This window comes from Medicago truncatula, chromosome 4, assembly GCF_003473485.1.
Source record: "Medicago truncatula cultivar Jemalong A17 chromosome 4, MtrunA17r5.0-ANR, whole genome shotgun sequence".
Taxonomy (NCBI): domain Eukaryota; kingdom Viridiplantae; phylum Streptophyta; class Magnoliopsida; order Fabales; family Fabaceae; genus Medicago; species Medicago truncatula.
The window spans coordinates 35702575-35721685 of NC_053045.1; the positions used below are offsets into that span (position 1 = coordinate 35702575).

General features: G+C 32.5%; 1 protein-coding gene across 1 annotated transcript; it reads right to left on the reverse strand.

The window, feature by feature from the left end:
* Window positions 1–4364: 4364 nt before the first annotated feature.
* Window positions 4365–5206, reverse strand: LOC120579968 (heterogeneous nuclear ribonucleoprotein A2 homolog 1-like). Its single transcript, XM_039832760.1, has 2 exons — window positions 4435–5206; window positions 4365–4384 (listed from the first exon to the last, which is right to left on the reverse strand). The coding sequence occupies exons 1-2, from the start codon at window positions 5204–5206 to the stop codon at window positions 4365–4367; spliced, it is 792 nt and encodes a 263-aa protein (XP_039688694.1).
* Window positions 5207–19111: the final 13905 nt, after the last annotated feature.

The following is a 19111-nucleotide window of genomic DNA, read 5'->3' on the forward strand; positions in this document are numbered from 1 at the left end:
CCTGGGAAGATTCATCTTTGTTTTTGACAGACAAACATTTTGTCAGTTCATTTAGTTTTTACATCTAAAACACAAATAAAATATTTATAAGAATTCAATTTTGTTTCATATTCACTGCCTTGTCCTTGTTGGAGTATAGTCCCTTTAAATTCCTAATAACTCAAACGATGTTAAGTAAATGGTGCTTTGTGATGAATCACATGTTTCATTGCTTCGAATTGAACCTTCCCTATGTAATTATTCAATGCATGTTACTGGTGATGGAATTGAGGAGCATTCAACATTACTGGTCAAGATTTGCAATGGATCCTACTCTATTTGGGACCTCAACTTATATGCAAACTGTCAATTAATCTCAATAACTTGCTAGTCAAGAAACCCCTTCCTGCATGGTAATATATATCCCAAAAGACTCTTGATAACTCCAAGTCCAAGCCATGCCTCATGCCCTCGTCTATTCCCATTCTGCTAAATCAAAACTCAACTCTGTCATTGCCTTCCCTCTCTGCAAACTTTGGCTTTTTGAGTCTTTTGGTCCCGTTGAAGGATCCAAATCACAAAAAGCAAACACTTCTGTAATAGTACTTTGAAAACTTGAATTGTGCTACAGTGGTACCAGTACTATTACTTACTTTCAACACCATATGAAACAGCAAAAAAGATTGAAAATTTGCATTTTATCTTGAAACTGCATTTTTCTGATGGATAAAGTTACAAAGAATACCAAAACTTCCATTCACAAATACATATTACATGAGTAACAAGTCACTGATACAAAATTTCCAATTATCATATGGCTGAAACAATAAGGCTGAAACTAACATTGAGAAATTGCGACATGTTAATCTCGTTCGGTAACTGCTAAACAAATTGATATCAGTGGGACACAAACTCACAAAGTTATAACTAAGAGAACAATGGAGAATTTCTTTAAACACACACTAATTTTATTGCCGAAGACTTGATGATACAATATGGTACAAGCATGTGCCTTTTATAGGCTCTTAAACTTAATGTCGGTTACTAGATTTTTCTAGCTATGGATGGTGCTAGATTATTCCTATAGAGGTGGTGTACAATCAGCACTAGATTATTCTTTTGGTTACAAGATTATTCTAGGTGGTGCTACATAATATAGATATTTTTAACTCTTAATGACAAAGAGTAACTCCAAGCTTCTATACTCTTCTAGATATTTCTTGATTTAATTTCTAACATTGTCTCCCTTAAATCAAGCTTTCATCATTCCAAGCATTTTCTTCAATTTGTAAAATGACTCAATCTTCAATGGCTTTGTAAAAATATCTGCAATTTGCTCTTCAGTGGGACAGTACTCGATCACCACTTCTTTCTCAGCAATTAACTCTCGTATCTTGTGAAACCGGATGTCAATATGCTTGGACCGTCCATGAAAAACTGGATTTTTGCTCAATGCAATTGCTGACTTGTTATCACAATATATCTTTGTAGGAGTGTTCTGCTCATGATGCATCACTTCTAAAATTCTTCTCAGCCACACTGTTTGAGTAGCACAACTGGCTGCTGCTATATATTCTGCTTCTGCTGTTGAAAGAGCAACCACAGGTTGTTTCTTCGAAGACCATGATATTGCACCGGTTCCTAGATGAAATGCGTACCCTGACGTGCTTTTTCTTGTTTCTGTATCTCCTGCCCAATCACTATCTGTATATCCAACAAGCTTCACATCACTATTATTACCATAAAAAATTCCTTCGGTCAAAGTACCTTTAATATAACGAAGAATCCTCTTGGCTCCTTGCAAGTGACTAACACACGGATCCTCCATGTATCTGCTAAGTAAACCAACTCCATATACTATATCTGGCCTTGTTGCAGTCAAATATCTCAAACTTCCAATCAAACTTTTGTAATGAGTTGAGTCTACCCTTTTACCATCGCTTTCTCTTGTCAGCTTCAACTTTTCTTCAACCGGCGTGGAAATTGGCTTTGAATGCTCCATCTTGAATTTCTTCAAAATATCACTTGCATACTTCTTCTGAGAGATAAAGATTCCATCCTTCTGTTGAATGACCTCAATGCCGAGAAAATAGGACATCAGGCCCAAATCTGTCATTTCAAAATAACTTATCATAGCCTCCCTGAATTCAGCGATCATCTTTAAATTGTTACCGGTGAATATCAGATCATCGACATAGAGGCACACAATAAGAACATCTCCAGGATCAATGAATTTGATGTAGAGTGTGTGCTCGAATGGACATCTCTGAAAGCCGTTTTGAATAAAATAAGAATCAATCTTTTTGTACCATGCTCTTGGCGCCTGCTTCAAGCCATACAATGTTTTCTTCAATCTATATACTTTATCCTCCTTTCCTCTAACCACATATCCTGCAGGCTGCTCAACATACACTTCTTCTTCCAAAGTACCATTAAGAAATGCAGACTTAACATCCATTTGATGTATTTTCCAGTTATTTTGAGCTGAGAGTGAAATAAGCATGCGAATTGTATCTAATCTCGCAACAGGAGCAAATACTTCAAAATAATCAATACCTAGTTTTTGTTTGTAGCCTTTAGCCACCAGCCTCGCTTTATAGCGATCAATCTCACCACTGGGTTTGTACTTTGTCTTGTACACCCACTTCACTCCTATTGGGTTCTTGTCTGGCGGTAATTCAGTCAGCTCCCATGTTTTATTCTTCTCAATTGCATTGATTTCTTCATCCATAGCTTTTATCCAATTTTCATCACGCGAGGCTTCTTCAAAAGTAACTGGCTCACAATCTGCAAACAAAGCAAAGTTAATGATCTCTTCATCAGATGGGTCATTGTCGGTACCCAAAACACAATCTTGTAGTCGAGCTGGTAATTTTCGATTCCTTTTTTCTCTGTTCGATGTTTCTGGCTCATCAGGCTCATCAGGTGTTGTATCTACATGCTCATCTTCCTCTTCATAATCATTTGGAGTTACAATCGGCTCCTTTTGTGACTTTGATGACCAATTCCACATTCCTCCTTCATCAAATGTCACATCTCTACTGATGATCACCTTCTTGGTCTCTGGATTGTAAAGCTTATAGGTCTTTGAATTTGAGCAGTAGCCAATAAAAATACATCTCTCGCCTTTATCATCTAACTTCTTTCTGATTTGATCTGGTACATGAGCATAAGCAATACATCCAAAAACTCTGAGGTGCCTGATTGAGGGCCTCCTTCCACTCCATGCTTCTTCGGGAGTCTTCTCTTGAACACTTTTTGTTGGACATCTGTTCAAAATATAAACTGCAGTAGCAACTGCTTCTGCCCAAAATTCCTTTGGCATTTGTTTGGCTTTCAGCATACATCTCACCATATCCATGATTGTTCTGTTCTTCCTTTCAGCTACTCCATTTTGTTGAGGAGTATATCTTGTTGTCAATTGATGTTGGATTCCATGTTGCTCAAAGAAATTTGTGCCGACGAGGTATTCTTGGCCTCTGTCTGTTCTTAGTGCTTTGATTGGACAACCACTTTGTTTTTCTACGAACGCTTTGAATGTCTTGAAGGAATCAACAGCTTCTGATTTCTGCTTTAGAAAATATACCCATGCCTTTCTGCTAAAATCATCAATGAAAGTAATAAAATATCTGCATCCACCAGGTGTTGGTATTTCAACCGAGCACAAATCTGAATGAACGATCTCCAAGAGTTTCTTTGCTCTCCAAGACTTTCCGGTTGGAAATGATTCTCTATGCTTCTTTCCCATTTGACATGTCTCGCATACACCACTTGGAATTTTCACAACAGGCAAACCAGAAACATATTCTTTTCGTGACAGATAATTCAATCCAGAAAAATGAAAGTGACCAAATCTCATGTGCCACAACCAATCATCATTTGGAATTATTGAACTCAAGCACGGAAATTGATCATGTTGAATTCTTAGAGGGAATAGGCGGTTATGAGACATTTTTACCTTTGTGATGAATCTCCCATTTCCATCAATCAACGTGCAATAGCCTTTGTGAATCTGCATGTTGTAATCTTTCTCAGACAGCTGTCCCATGCTCAAGAGATTATGATGAAGACCGGGAGCATAGAAAACATCACCAATAAAATTTTGTGATCCATCTTTCAATCTGATAGCAATTTGGCCTTTCCCCTCAATTGGAATATTTGAATTATTTCCAAACTTCACGGTAGATTTTACCGTTTCGTCCAGAGAAGAAAATAATTCTTTTTTCCCACACATGTGATTACTACACCCGGTGTCCAAATACCAAATATTTTCTTCTTCTGAAAGTGTATTGCTTGCTAAAAATAAACTATGTTGATTTTGAGAAGATTCACCAAAATGTTGATATGAATTCTCTGCCATATTTGCTTGATGTTTATATCTGCAGTCAGCTGCTTTGTGCCCATACTTTCCACAATTAAAACAACCATTATTTGTTCTCTCTTGGTTGTAATAACCTCTTCCTCTGCCACGGTTATTGGAACCAAAATTGTTTCCACCTTTTCCTTGATGGGATGGATTGAAATTGTTGTAATTGTTGTCTCTCCATTGGTTGAAGTTGCCACGTCCTCTTCCTCTAAAGCTTCCTCGACCTCTTCCTCTGAAATTTCCTCTTCCTCCATTGTTGAAATTGTCACGAGCTCTGGCTTCACCCATCTGACTGGATTCAGCAACGTTGTTGAGGTTCACCTGGCTCTTCAAGGCTTCCTCCTTTACTTTTTCAGTCTTTTCCAATATTCGGTTGACATGGCTTTCAATGCTTCCCTGCAACTCTGCTACCGACAAGGTATCAGTATCATGGGACTCCAATATCGTAGTCACCACATGATCATATTTCATCGGCATGGTGCGTAGAATTTTCTCCACCACCTTGCTATCTTGAATATCTTCTCCATACACTCTCATTTTGTTGACAAGATTTATAACACGAGTAAAATATTGATCCACTGTTTCAGAACTGGACATTTCATACCTTTCGTATTCTCTACGCAGAGACTGCAGCTTTGATTTCTGAGCTTTCTCTACTCCTTTATGTGACAACTTCAATATGTCCCACGCTTCTTTCGAAGTCTTCGCATTTGCTATTTTGCCGAAAATTGAGTAATCTATTCCTTGAAGAATATGTGATAGTGCCAGCTGGTCCCTTCTACGAGCAAGTTCATCAGCTCCTTGTTGCAAACCAGACTCCACATAGCTCCAGATGTTGTGAGCTTTAAGATGTGTTGTCATCATAAATTCCCAATAATTGAAATTTAATTCAGAATTCAATTTATGACCAGACCAAACGATATTGAAATTATTGTTTGACATATCTTTCTCAGAATATGCTTACAATAATTTCAACACAATGAGAACTCTTTTGTTCCTCACACACTTAGACTATTTTTGACACTGACACTTGCAGGACCTAACCTGCTCTGATACCAATTTGATATCAGTGGGACACAAACTCACAAAGTTATAACTAAGAGAACAATGGAGAATTTCTTTGAACACACACTAATTTTATTGTCGAAGACTTGATGATACAATATGGTACAAGCATGTGCCTTTTATAGGCTCTTAAACTTAATGTCGGTTACTAGATTTTTCTAGCTATGGATGGTGCTAGATTATTCCTATAGAGGTGGTGTACAATCAGCACTAGATTATTCTTTTGGTTACAAGATTATTCTAGGTGGTGCTACATAATATAGATATTTTTAACTCTTAATGACAAAGAGTAACTCCAAGCTTTTATACTCTTCTAGATATTTCTTGATTTAATTTCTAACACAAATCACCTCATCACTGATTCAATTGAGCACAATATTAGATCTTGAATTGTAAATAGAAAACTACAAAACTTCCAATTATCATGTTAATCGGTTCAAATGATATTTAAACACTAATCACCAATATCATGTTAATTGTATATGGAAAAGAAAAAGGACATGCAACACATTCAATTGTTTTAATGGAAAAAAAAAAAAAAAAAAACTTGAAGGGTGTTCATGAAATAACAAATGACTATACTCCTCTGTTGAGTTTACATCTGTGAACACATTCAGAATATCAATGGAAAAACAAATCATTTTCTTTGCATAGAACAATGAGTTAAAATGACCTAAATAAGACGATGAAAGACTAATTGGTTTCATTCATGTGCCACATCCTCTGTTGGAAGCTCATTCAAATCAAAATTCATAACAACTCCTTTTGGCTTCAATTCATTAGAACTCTGTTCCATCCCAGTTCCTCCGCCTTCATTATTTTTCTTCTTTTCTTCACCTTGGATGCATTGCCAGACCTTGTTGTCTTTAATCTTGAATATCAGCCGCAAACTCTTTTTACTGTTATTATTATTATTCTCCTTCACCTTGATCTTGTCATTATCCACATTGCTTGAAACTTTGAACTTTTTATGTACCTGACCATGATCACCACCACCACCAGCCGCAGCGCAAGACATATTGAAGAGTGTTTGTGCTCCATTAAGATGTTCATGATCAATGATATTTCTCCTCCTGATAGATTTTTTTTTATTTTATGGGACTTTGGTGGCGAATACTTGGTTAAGTCAATAGCTGGTGGTGCAATACCAACTTGAAATTGAAATTGTTCCAAGAATGTGGTTGGTGAATGAATACTCTTGGAACCCTTTTCATGGTGCAATATCATATGTCCGCAAAAAGCCTTGTTGGATGAAAAAACCTTGTTGCAAACAGGACACCTATGTTTCTGTTTCTCATCATCGTACTTATCGTGTCTCTGAAGATGTGAGCGACGGTGAGATGTTTTGTGGCCACCGAGTGCATTGCCAGAGTTGAACCTTTTGCCGCACAACTCACACTCATACATTCTCGGACCTTGAGATTTCTCATTATCATGGAATGAATGAAAAGAAGAACATGGATTATAAAAGGAACAAGAAGGAGTACCTTTCTTCCTCATGATTGCAGGGTTTAAGAAAGGAGACAGAATGGATGATCGATTGATAGCGCAGGGTTTAAGAAATATGAAAGGCAGAATGAATGAGTGAGTAGCGATGCTTATTAATAGGATTTCTATAAGTTTGACTGAGTCTTCCATTATTTAGAATAGGGGTTTTACTTACAAGATAATTTTAGTCAAATTCGTAGGGATTTATCAACTAATTCACTAATTTCTCTAGGTGTTATCTAAGGCTCTTTTTATCAAGCATTTCAGCACTTTTTGTCAAATTCGTAGATCACAATGTTTAAGTGTGTTCAGTTTTATCATTTCATCTCAAACAAGTATTGAGTATCTTTTAAGATCACAAACACAAACCTTAGATCTTGTATGTCACGACCCAAAACACTAATCATGACCGGCGCACGAATTAAAACATTCTAGCCCGGCAAGCCTATTGATTCAACAAGACAAACTAAAAAATAAAAACAATTTCAACTCGGTTTTCACTTCAATAAAAATATTTACTGAAATTTCGACAGAATTTTCCTATAAATTCAACATTTTCAAGATATGAATCATTTTTCATCATCGAGTATATCAAATAACATTTTTCTCATACTTGTACAACTCAGAATAACACATCCTAGACTACCAAATAGCTATAGATACATCAATGAACACTGAAATATAAATATACAAAGAGAAGCCAACCAAGAGGGCCTACCAATAGTGACACTGCGAAAACTTTGAATCTGCTAGCAGCTTCCTACTTAGCTGCTTAGGAATCTGAAGAAAAAAAAAATAGAAAATAAAAGAGTAAGAGCCTGTTTGAAATAGTTTTTGTTTTTGAAATATACAAGACCTCTTCTCACAATAGTTATCCTTTTACATGTTTTAGTTTTAGTCCTCAAATTAAAAAATTCAAAACAGTTTCCAAAACTATAATTTTAAAAATTAGTTTTGCAAAAAAGTTTTTAATTTTCAAGTTTTTAAAAACTAAAAAAGAGTTTTTGGTAAGTGTTTCAAATAGGTTCTAAGTCACAAGGACTTAGTGAGAGACAACAACCACTACCCACTAGAAGGGAAACACACAAGGGCACGATTATGTATATTTCTCAAAATCTATTGTCAATTAACAAATCTAGTAGCCGTATAAAATTCTAATAATCCGCAGCCATTTATACGCGTGAAAATTCACACATTTTAAATATTTCCAATCAAATAAGTATACTTCAACGAAAATCCAATATCGTAAAGAGGTGAAAATAATATTACAAGCCTTTAAAAATATATTGTCGAAAATCTTGATAAAAGTCTTTAAAGAAAATATAGAAGCTCCATTTAGTAAAAATAATCAAAATGGATGAATTGAGAACTAGCTCCATCTCGTTGATAGCCGTCTCCTCCTAATGGTGGCTTTTCCATAGGGGAAGCTTCATCTAACGGATAGCTCTTTTCTCTCGACTCAAAACAAAAATGTTTTTAAAGTATAGTAAACTCAATTTAGTAAAAATAATCAAATGGGTGAATCGAGAACTATCTCCATCTCGTTGATAGCCCTCTCCTCCTAATGGTGGCCTTTCCATAGGGGCAGCTCCATCTAACGGATAGCTATTTTCTCTCGACTCAAAACAAAGTGTAAAACATTTTCAATTCGGTAGTTTACCTCTCATTGATAGCCCTCTCCTCCTAATGGCAACCTTTCCATAGGGGCGGCTCCATCTAACGGAGTAACTATCTAATTGAAATCACATACTAGATGCACCTGGGTCGTCATCATTATAACCATAATTTTCAAAAACCATTCTTAAAACACAATGCTAAAACCATATTTCACAACATAACGAAACTTATTTCAAGATACGTATCATCAAAACTCAATCGAAAATCTACTACTTATAATCATAAGTAAATCCAAATGCAAATCCAAATCACGTACAAATTAATATCAAACCTTTCAAAAACGCATATTTCAAAACCACGTTTCACAACATATCAAAACAACTATGAAAATACATACAATCAAATTATCCGTTTCAATTTCTCAAATTTATAAATTACAAGTAAAATCCAAATTCAAATGAAGTGCATATTAATATCAAAAATTCCCAAAAACATCTCAAAATAGTATTACTCCCTATCTCAAAACTCATGTCCTAGTATATGCAACCAAACCTCACTTTCAAATCCTTTGCTCAATCCAAGAGTATTTTATAAGAGTAAAACGTGAGAGGAAATGAGGTGGGGTGGGGTACTTGGTTTATATTATTTGTTGTATTTTATTTGTTTGTAGAAAGTTCCACCATGTTCTATTTTTTTTTTTTTATATAATATATAAGTGTTTTAATGAAGGGAGTTTCTACGGTACATCCTTGAATTAAGATGTACCAGTACACCTGTTTCATAAATCTATAAGTTAACGATAATTTTTATATGATAAAGAGATATTTATCGACTTTTATATTTTAGAAAATATTATTCCATAAAAAAAAAAAAAACATTTTTTCATTTTTTATAAGAATTATACTAAAATTTTTGACATTATATTGAAAAAAAAATAATCAATATTCACTATTATGAGTAATAAAAGTTAAAAAAAATTGAATTTTGCTTTGTCGACACTTTTGAAAAATAAAATATAATTATTATAATTATAAATGATAGAAAATATTTTTTCCTAAAGCAAAATAAATCATTAAACTATTCATTTAAATATACAGGTGTACGGTAGAAACTTCCTTTAATAAAACGGTGTGTTTCATTGTAACATTTTTTCAAGTCTTTCTCTCTTTAAAAAAGTGATCACGTTCCAGCACTTTTTTTTACTATATTTCTTTTTGAGATAATTGAGTTATCTTTTGCGTATAATTTTTTTTTTGAGGAATTTCGCTTACAAGTCATTGTTACTACTAATAATTTGTAAACAAAAATAAAAATTGTTACTACTAATTTATTTATAACATTATGCGAAACAAACATGATTGTTTCACCTTAATCAAGTTTGACGTTAATTGGTTCAATTGTGTGTAGAAATCCAATATTTCCCTAGCACCTCACAAGAAAATAAAATAATGGAAAAATGATGCTTTGGAGAAATTTGAGTTTACCGTTGCAATTGTGGATGAAATATGTGTTTGAAGATTCAATATTTTATAGTAACACTACATAGTGAGGGAGAAGTAACATTTATGTGTTTGGATCGAGGGTTTAGGAGGGGAAGGGAAGAGAGGGTTTAATTTTCATTTTTAAATTACGGACTATATAACATGTTTTTTTAAAATAAATTAAGTGTGATTGAAGTATTATATGATCATTTATCATGTTAATATGCTAACTCTTTAAAAAACATTTTATAGTGTCCGTAATTTAAAAATGAAAAATGAACCCTATCCTCCCTTCCCCTCCTAAACCCTCCATCCAAACACACCTTGAGTTCAGAGGAATGAGCCAACACACAACGAAAGGTTTGGATTCAGTTCATGAGACCTAATTTGACTGGCAATATCAATATCGGTGTGCTACACATTATTTGAATTCGAACTCGAGATCTTAAAGTGTGAATTTCTTGTGGTGTTTGTCGGTGTGTTCACATAAACAAAAAGTGTGGATTCAAATACATTACAACCTAGCTATAACTTTGTCAGGCGGTTAAGATAAGGGGAATTTGATAGGATAAGCTATCATGTACGTATATAATCACTTGTTTGATTAATTAATTAATTTGCATTTTTTAGTGATCTTTGCAATAGTTTGGCACGTGTGAAAGATAGCCCTATATTTCGAACTAATAAGTCTTGTTTAGTCAATATTGTAGATACTAATTTTTTTTATTCAGTTAATTAAGCTTTTGATTTAGATTGTAGATACTAATATAGTAAAACGAATTAATGATATCTCTTTTTTAAGGACAAAGAGACAAATAGTTGGTGACTCCATCTCTGACCTTATAATTTTTTTCATTCATTGGAACAACGAAACAATAGAGAAAAAAGCAATAAAATTACTTAAAGAAAGAGCCAATGACATTAAAATAAAGGAAACTTCTACGGTACACTCGTAAATTAAGGTGTACCTTGTTTCATAAATCTATAAACTAACGATCAATTTTATGAAATAAATAGTTATTTGTCGGCATTTATATTTTAGAAAATATGATTTCAGAAGAAAAACACATCGTTCATTGTTTATAAGAATCATAGTATTTTTTTTTACATATTATCGTATAAAATAATCAAATTTCTCTATTATAAGCGATAAAAATTAAAAAAAAATTATTTCATTTACACTTTTGATGAATAAGATTTAATCATTATAATTATAAATGATAAAAAATAATATTTTTCTTCAAAAAAAAAATTCATTTACTTATAAAATTGAAGGGTTGGTGTACCGGTACACTCAAATATGTTGGGTGTACCGTAGAATTTGCCTAAAATAAAATGTCTAGCAGATATAATTATAGAAAGAAAAAATATCAAATAGCTGTAGTATTCTCATTCATTCATCAATGCACAATTTATATTGGATATAACAATTCAAACAGTAAGTGCTCAGGATCCTTTGCCAAATCCCTGCCAAAAATGAAGTAAAAGAAATGACAATTTTGAAAGCACTTTTGGATTCTGCTAGACATTGATCTGAAACTTTTAGTTTGGCTGCCTTCTTCATAGGTGCCCTGCATAAAAAGAGGAAAACAAAAGAGTAAATATTTGTCTCTGCTTGAAGAACACAAGCACATGCAAAAGTCCACTGAAATAATAACATCATGCGAAGTTAGCAGCCATTAAATAGGCACATATATATATTTGCAGTTTTTAAGTTTGTATTTGACAAACAAACATTTTGTTAGTTCATTTAGTTTTTACATCTAAAACACAAATAAAAAATTTATAAGAATTCAATTTTGTTTCATATTCACTGCCTTGTCCTTGTTGGAGTAAGTCCCTTTAAATTCCATGTTTCATTGGTGCTTGGTGATGAATCACATGTTTCATTGCTTCAAATTGAACCTTCCCTATGTAATTATTCAATACACAGTGCTTGGTGATGCAATGCAATTGAGGAGCATTCAACATTGTCTAACTCATCCAATGGTCAAGATTTGCAATGGATCCTACTCTATTTGGGATCTCAACTTATATGCAAACTGACAATAAATCTCAATTCCATGCAAGTCAAATATTTCCTCTTTTCACTTTGTTAAGATTCTTAGGATTTAAAGTGTTAATTAGGGTTAGTTAATAGTTAGTTACAAGTTAGTTAGTGGAGTTTGAAGTTAGTTACACAATTGGTTAGTCCAATAAGTCCTATAAATAAGGACTAGTATGTACTCATTTTCTATCTTTTGATCAAAATGTTTTTCTACGATTCCTTTTCTCAATCAAAGCCTTATGGCTCTATTGGCTCTAATTCTCCAAATTCTCAAAAACTCAACACACTTCACCTACCAAAAGTTCATTAACTTTTGGCTCAGATGCTCTGAACAAACTCTTGAAAACTCCAAGTCCAAGTCATGCAATTTGCCCTCATCTATTCCTATTCTGCTAAATCAAAACTCAACTCTGTCATTGCCTTCCCTCTCTGCAAACTTTGGCTCTTTTGAGGCTTTTGGTCCCGTTGAAGGATTCAAATCACAGAAAGCAAACACTTCTGTAATAGTACTTTGAAAACTTGAATTGTGATTCAGTGGTACCAGTACTATTACTTACTTACAACACCATATGAAACGGCAGAAAAGATTGAAAATTTGCATTTTATCTTCAAACTGCATTTTTTTTTATGGATAAAATTACAAACAATACCAAAACTTTCTTTCGAAAAGTACACATTACATGAATAACAAGTCACTGATTTAACTGAGCAGAAGCATTGAACTGTGAAACAAATCACCTCACTAATTCAATTGAGCACAATAATAGATCTTTAATTGTAAATAGAAAACTACAAAACTTTCGATTATCATGTGAATCAGCTCAAATGATATTCAAACACTAAGCACCAATATAGAGAAAAACTTAAACAGTAAGATATGCATGTATATAGAAAAGAAAAAGGACATTCAACTCATTCAATTGCTTTAATGGAGAAATAAATAAAACTTGAAGGGTGTTCATGAAATAACAAATAACTATACTCCTCTATTGAGTTTCCATCTGTGAACACATTCAGAATATCAATGGAAAAACAAATCATTACATTTGCATAGAACAATGAGTTCAAATGACCTAAATAAGACAATGAAAGACCAATTGGTTTCATTCATGTGAAACATCTTCTATTGGAAGCGCATTCAAATCAAAATTCATAACAACTCCTTTTTGCTTCAATTTATATCCGGTAATACTCCAATCAATATCTAACTAAGCATATTTTGAGGAGAGTTAGTTTAACTTGTTATCAAGAAAATTACTCTTATTGTTTTTTACCTTAATTTCAGTCATTAATTGTTTTTTTCTATTATCTTTTTTCATTTAATTTTCGTTTGTTTGATTAATTCGCATATAGATTGTTAAAATTCAAATCTATAATTTTATTTTGATATGAAGTCTTAATGTTTAAATAAGTGTTTTGAAAATCAGACCGAACAGTCGTACCTCTCAGAATAAAAACCAGAGATAATTGGTTCGGTCTAGCTATTGAATCAAGCATGTAATCAAACGGGCTAACCTGACCAAAACCAGAACATACCGATGAACGTGGGGTTTTTTGCAACCCAAGGGTTTGTGTTATCTATAAAGGGAAAATGTTGATAGAAGAATGGATGGAAGCTAGAGTAGTTAGCAGACACAGGGATCGATGGTATCTTTATCTTTAGGCTTAATTGCTCTTTTCGTCTCTTAAGTTTTTATTTAGTATCACTTTGATCCCTTAAGTAAAAACAAAATACCGTCAGCAACAAACTTCAAATGCATAGTTCATTTCGATTGTGAAATCAACTTTCAAATGTTTGTATGAGAACATATTTGGAGTTGCAAATATAAATGAAGTTTGATCCAATATTGGTTAATTCAATTATGACTGAAGTCTAAGCAAAGACAAATTCGGTAGATTCACAATTTTAGTCTAGATAATTTTGTGACACTTTTTACAACTCCTCAAAAATTATAAATGTAACATTTTTTTATTGTTAGTATTGATACAAAAAATGTTACAATAATGTAAAAGTTTTTCGACACTTTTTGATTCTTACAGATAATACTATAAAATGTAACTAAAGCTCTTCAGTAACATGGGCTTTACCTAACAATTTTCCATCTTAATTATGTTGTAGTGTAATCTCTTTCTTTGCTTTTGTTTGTCAGCAATATATAACAAGGTTAAATTTATTTTTTGTTGTGAAACTTTTTATATTATCAGTTTTGTCATCAATTCTTTAGAGCTATATAAGCATTTGATACTTCTGAACCTGAAAACAAACAGGTACTAATGTCCATTGTAGCTGTATTAATGAATTGAGGTTATAAAAGAACAATCTCAAGATTCTCAACCAACTTAGTGATTGCATATAGGAAATAATACACTATTACTTGCCATTTAATTGTGAGTTATCAATTTTGTATGTGTTTGCATTATTTTGGTTATATCTTGGTGCTTGAAATTTGCAGTAGCTATGTGTAGTTTATGTTCATCAGCCAATACCACTGAAATATACTTTTCTATCCCAACATTCATCTTAGGTGAGTTTTTTTTTTTTTGAGAGGGTCTTAGGTGAGTTGTTGAAGTCGGAAAATGCAAACATATTGGCCAGCGAATTTTGTACAATGGTTGTAATGATACTTGAAGAAAATTTGAGTATATATTCTTAAGAAAATTTGAGTATGCATTGTTCTATCATCATACGAAGGAAAGGATACTTATTTTGAACGAGAGTTTAGTAAATCGCGATATTATTTAGAGTAGAATATAGTTTTTTTGGTGTTTACTAAATAGTTAGCCAACACTTAAAAAGTTACATAGATTGTTTGATATAAGTCTGAATTAAATTTTATGTCTTTGTTTTATGAATAATTTAGTTCTTGCTTTATATGAGATATCGTTGCTTTGAAAGTGATTATAACAACTTAACATAAATTTCTATGGCCACGTTAATTTACATAACAAATGTTAGTAATTTTACAAACTTGATTTTTTATTAAACTAAAATAAATTGCTGTCAACCATTTGTTGTTTATCGTATACTCGTGAGGTTGGCTCAGTTGATATAGACAATGCATAAAATATGCAAGGTTCGGAGTTCGAACTCCGACCACCGAAAAAAAAAATACTCATATGACCTTGCTTCAAATTTGAAACAAATTGAGATGTGAAGTATATACTATTTTATTTTAAATTTATGTTAGAAAAACAGTTTTCGATGCCCTGATATACACACTAGTTTCAAATTGTTTTCAATAATGCTTTTCCATTGTATAAAACTTCTAACAACTATAAATGGCAAAAGAAAATCAAATAAATTTTCCTCATTTACAAGATCAAACACAAATTAAAGCACAACATTACTATGAAATAGTTATTTTTTTAATGATTAATTCTATTTCATAGTTATTTTGCCATATGACATCTACATTTTTCAATTGTCAGATATCACCTGAGACCAAAAGTGAAGGCATCTGAATTAATAGAGGTTGAATAGTTATAATTATTTTGCATAAAAGCGAATGACATGCAAAACCTAAAATTTAAGATAAAAAATTAAAATAATGATACCTAAAAACCAACAAAATAAATCATCATAATGTTGGGATCTTAGTAATTACGTACATTGGGTTGTATCGTTACATTAGGCATTAAGTATTTGAGTCATCTCACTCATATGTTGCTCAACATCTATTACTCTTGTATCCAATGTAGAATTTTAACTTACATTTAAAATATTAATATATCTCCATTAAATGTGAGACTCTTCGTGTGTGTAATCCAACATCAAGAACCACTGTGATACAAGTGTTGGGCTTTCTGGAAAAACAAACCCTGACATGGGTTGACTCATTGGAGAAAGAGCAATAACATAAGTAAGAATGATATACTATCTTCAAAGTATTACTTTTCCTACCCTATGGCCTTCTCCCGCACCCTGTAAAATTTCCAAAAACATCCTTGTGCAGTTTGGATTTTGAAATCTGGATTCATGATTACTATTTCGGATTTTATAACCCGGACAATTTTTATGTATAATCGGTCATCAGACTCTCTCACATTTCAGCAGTTTTTAGTTTTTCTTTTAAAAACAACAAAAAAACTAAGTAAAAAATGCTAAAAATCAAATAAAACTAATGCAAATATTTTTGGATTTTTCTGAGAATATGAAAAATTAAAAATAAAAAAAAAATAAAAAAAAGATCTAAACAATGGAATTTTGGATTTTGAGGGGCGGAGTCCCATAAGAAGTTCCTTCTACGGGAGGCATGATCCTCCAATTTTTTCTGATTTTCGGGGGATGTTTCGGAGCAATCCGATTAAGTAGCCCGAAAACCCGATTTTTGACTAAGAAAATGTAACAATGACTCAAAACAGAAGGATGAGAGTTAGGAAGATTAATATTGTTCCCTAAAATAACTATTTATGTTACAAACATGTTTAAAATTTGTGCTGATACAATTCAAATTATATAGGGGGCGTTTGTTTCAGGGATTCATAAATTAATTCCAGGAATAACTTACCTGGGAATAAAGTAGTGGGAAGTTTATTTATGGGTATTTTTAAAAAAAAAAGTGTTTGGTTAGTATTTTAATTTTTCAGGAATATTTTCGAAAAATGTTCCCATAAATAACTAATTGGTTTTTAGTTTGGAATATATATTCCTAGAAAAAAAAAAACATGATACAGTTACAAAAATACCTGTTCTAAATCAATTTGAATCTATTTACTATATTTTATTCTCATTATAACTTGAAGCATTTCAAAATACATCATAAAATAAAATTATGTTTTCATATATTTGATTGATAGAATAGAACAATATTGTTGAAAACTTGAATAGACACATAAATATTTTTTTGCACAAACCAAAAAGAACATAAAGAAATAATAGATGGATTACATAATAACATACATTATAACAATGTCTTGATGCACAATATGTAAACGAAAAAAATCAACACGTTCAGTGTATTGAGAAATTAATTGGTAGTTGAAAATACATGGTGGTAGTGGGGTTTTCATGTAGCAAGGCAAATGTCATTCTTAGGAATAAAACATTCCAACTCCTTTTTCATGGGAATAAAAATGGGGAGATCATGGGTTAAAAATTTTCATGGGTATAATCTGTTCCCAGGTATATTTTTCTTTTACCTTCTACCAAACATGGGAAAGTGCATTCCCATCCTCATATTCCCAAGAATAAATTTTATAACCTGGAAACAAACACCCCTATAGTAGTATTGTATTTTTCGGATTTGACTCAAAATTTAGGATGTGCTATTTGATTTTTTCGGATTATAGATTCTGAAACCCCCTAAACACTTTTTTTTTCTTCATGGTGCTGATGCAGTTCGGATTACGTAATTCTAACTGTAGTTCTGAACTATAGTATTGTATTTTGAATTATAGTATTTTAATTCTGACTTGAGTTAGATCATGATGAACCAGGAGAATTGATATAATTAGGGGTGTTTGGAGTGTAGTTTGGTTCGATTTTGAGGTTAAAAGTCATTTGAATCGCTTGATAAATATGTATGCGGTTTTAATAAAATCTGAACCAAACCAAACCAAACCAATTTGGTTTGGATTTGATCAGTTGGTGCGGTTTTTTTAGACGATAATTTTTTTCCAGCATTAAAATCAAATTAAAAAGCTAAAACAAAGCATATTTTCAACAATGTTTAAAATTTCATCCAACATTACAATTTTATTTTCAGCCAACAATGTTCCCAACTAGGTAGACTAAATATAAACGCGGACAAAAAGTAATCCTATTTTGTAAGAAATACAAAAGATTAAAATTTTAATCATTCTCTAAGAGTTCAAGTAGTACATAAATACATTTTTGAAAGAAAAAGCAAAGAAGAAACTTAACAAGAGAAAAAAATATGTCATTTTATCAATGTTTTCGTTAAGTAGCCTAGTAGTTAGAAAGAAAACGCGGATATAGATTTTTTTTTTTTGTCAAGTAGTCTAGTAGTTAGAAATCACACAATTTAATTGTGGAGAAGTAGGGTGTCCGGGGTTCGACCCCTGCATATAATATGCAATATCCCTACCAACTGAGCTACGCTCACGGGATTTAATTAGTGTTTTCTTATACTGCGGATTGGTTTGGTTTGGTTCAGTTGGTAAAATTAAAACCGCAAACCAAACCAACCCATGCGGTTGAGTGAAAAATTGATTTGAATAAATCCGAACCAAGTACGGTTTTTTACGATTTTGGTTTGGATTGGTTCAGTTTGCGGTTTTTCGGTTGAATTGATTCAGTTTTGAACACCACTAAATATAATAACTATTAAATTCTTTTTTTTGACAAGAATAACTATTAAATTCTATTTGCCTAAAGGTTGGTTATTAAACGAGATTATGGATCCCTAAAAATAAAAAATAAAAAAAGATTATGGAGTTTTAAATTTTAAATATAAATATAAATAAACAATCTGGACCTAGTTGTAAATTTACCGGGTTACTACAAATCGGAAAGTTGAAAGTGAAATTAGGTTTAAGCGAACCTACGTACCCATTGTTAGTTACAACACAGATTTGGTATGAAGTCGTCGCGGTGGTTGTTTTCCATATGTGAATCAAGGAAACAAAAACAACGCCGTGAGATGAAGAAGAAGCTTATCAGTGATCCTCGATTTGTAGGAATGCACACAGACCCTCGTTTTCGAGAGGCTCGAAAGGATGAAACAAAAGTGGCAATTGACTCTCGCTTCAAGCACATGTTCAATGACAATTCTTTTTTCTCTTATTCTGCACCAATCGACAAGAGAGGCAGGTATATAGAAAACAACCTCACTTTAAAATCTGATTTTCTTCGCCATTACTACAAAGTAGAAGAAGAAGAAGAAGAAGGAAAAGAGGAATTGATGGATGATAATGATAAAGCAGCAGAGAATGAATCAAATTCTACTACAGACGAAGAAGAAGATACATACACAGATGAAGATACTGACACACTTGATATGCAGGTACTTTTATGCCCAAACTGAGATACTTGCAGGGACCAAGCACATGTTTAAATTTTTTTTTCCTTCGTTATTAGTGTTTTTGTTGTTATTAAATAGGATCAGG

Bases quoted from the DNA above. Each gene is read 5' to 3' on its own strand.
- LOC120579968 (XM_039832760.1), bottom strand. From the start codon at position 5,206: ATGACAACACATCTTAAAGCTCACAACATCTGGAGCTATGTGGAGTCT. The intron at 4,385-4,434 runs GTTATTACAACC...AATTGTGGAAAG, and splicing joins TAACCGTGGCAGAGGAAGAG to TATGGGCACAAAGCAGCTGA.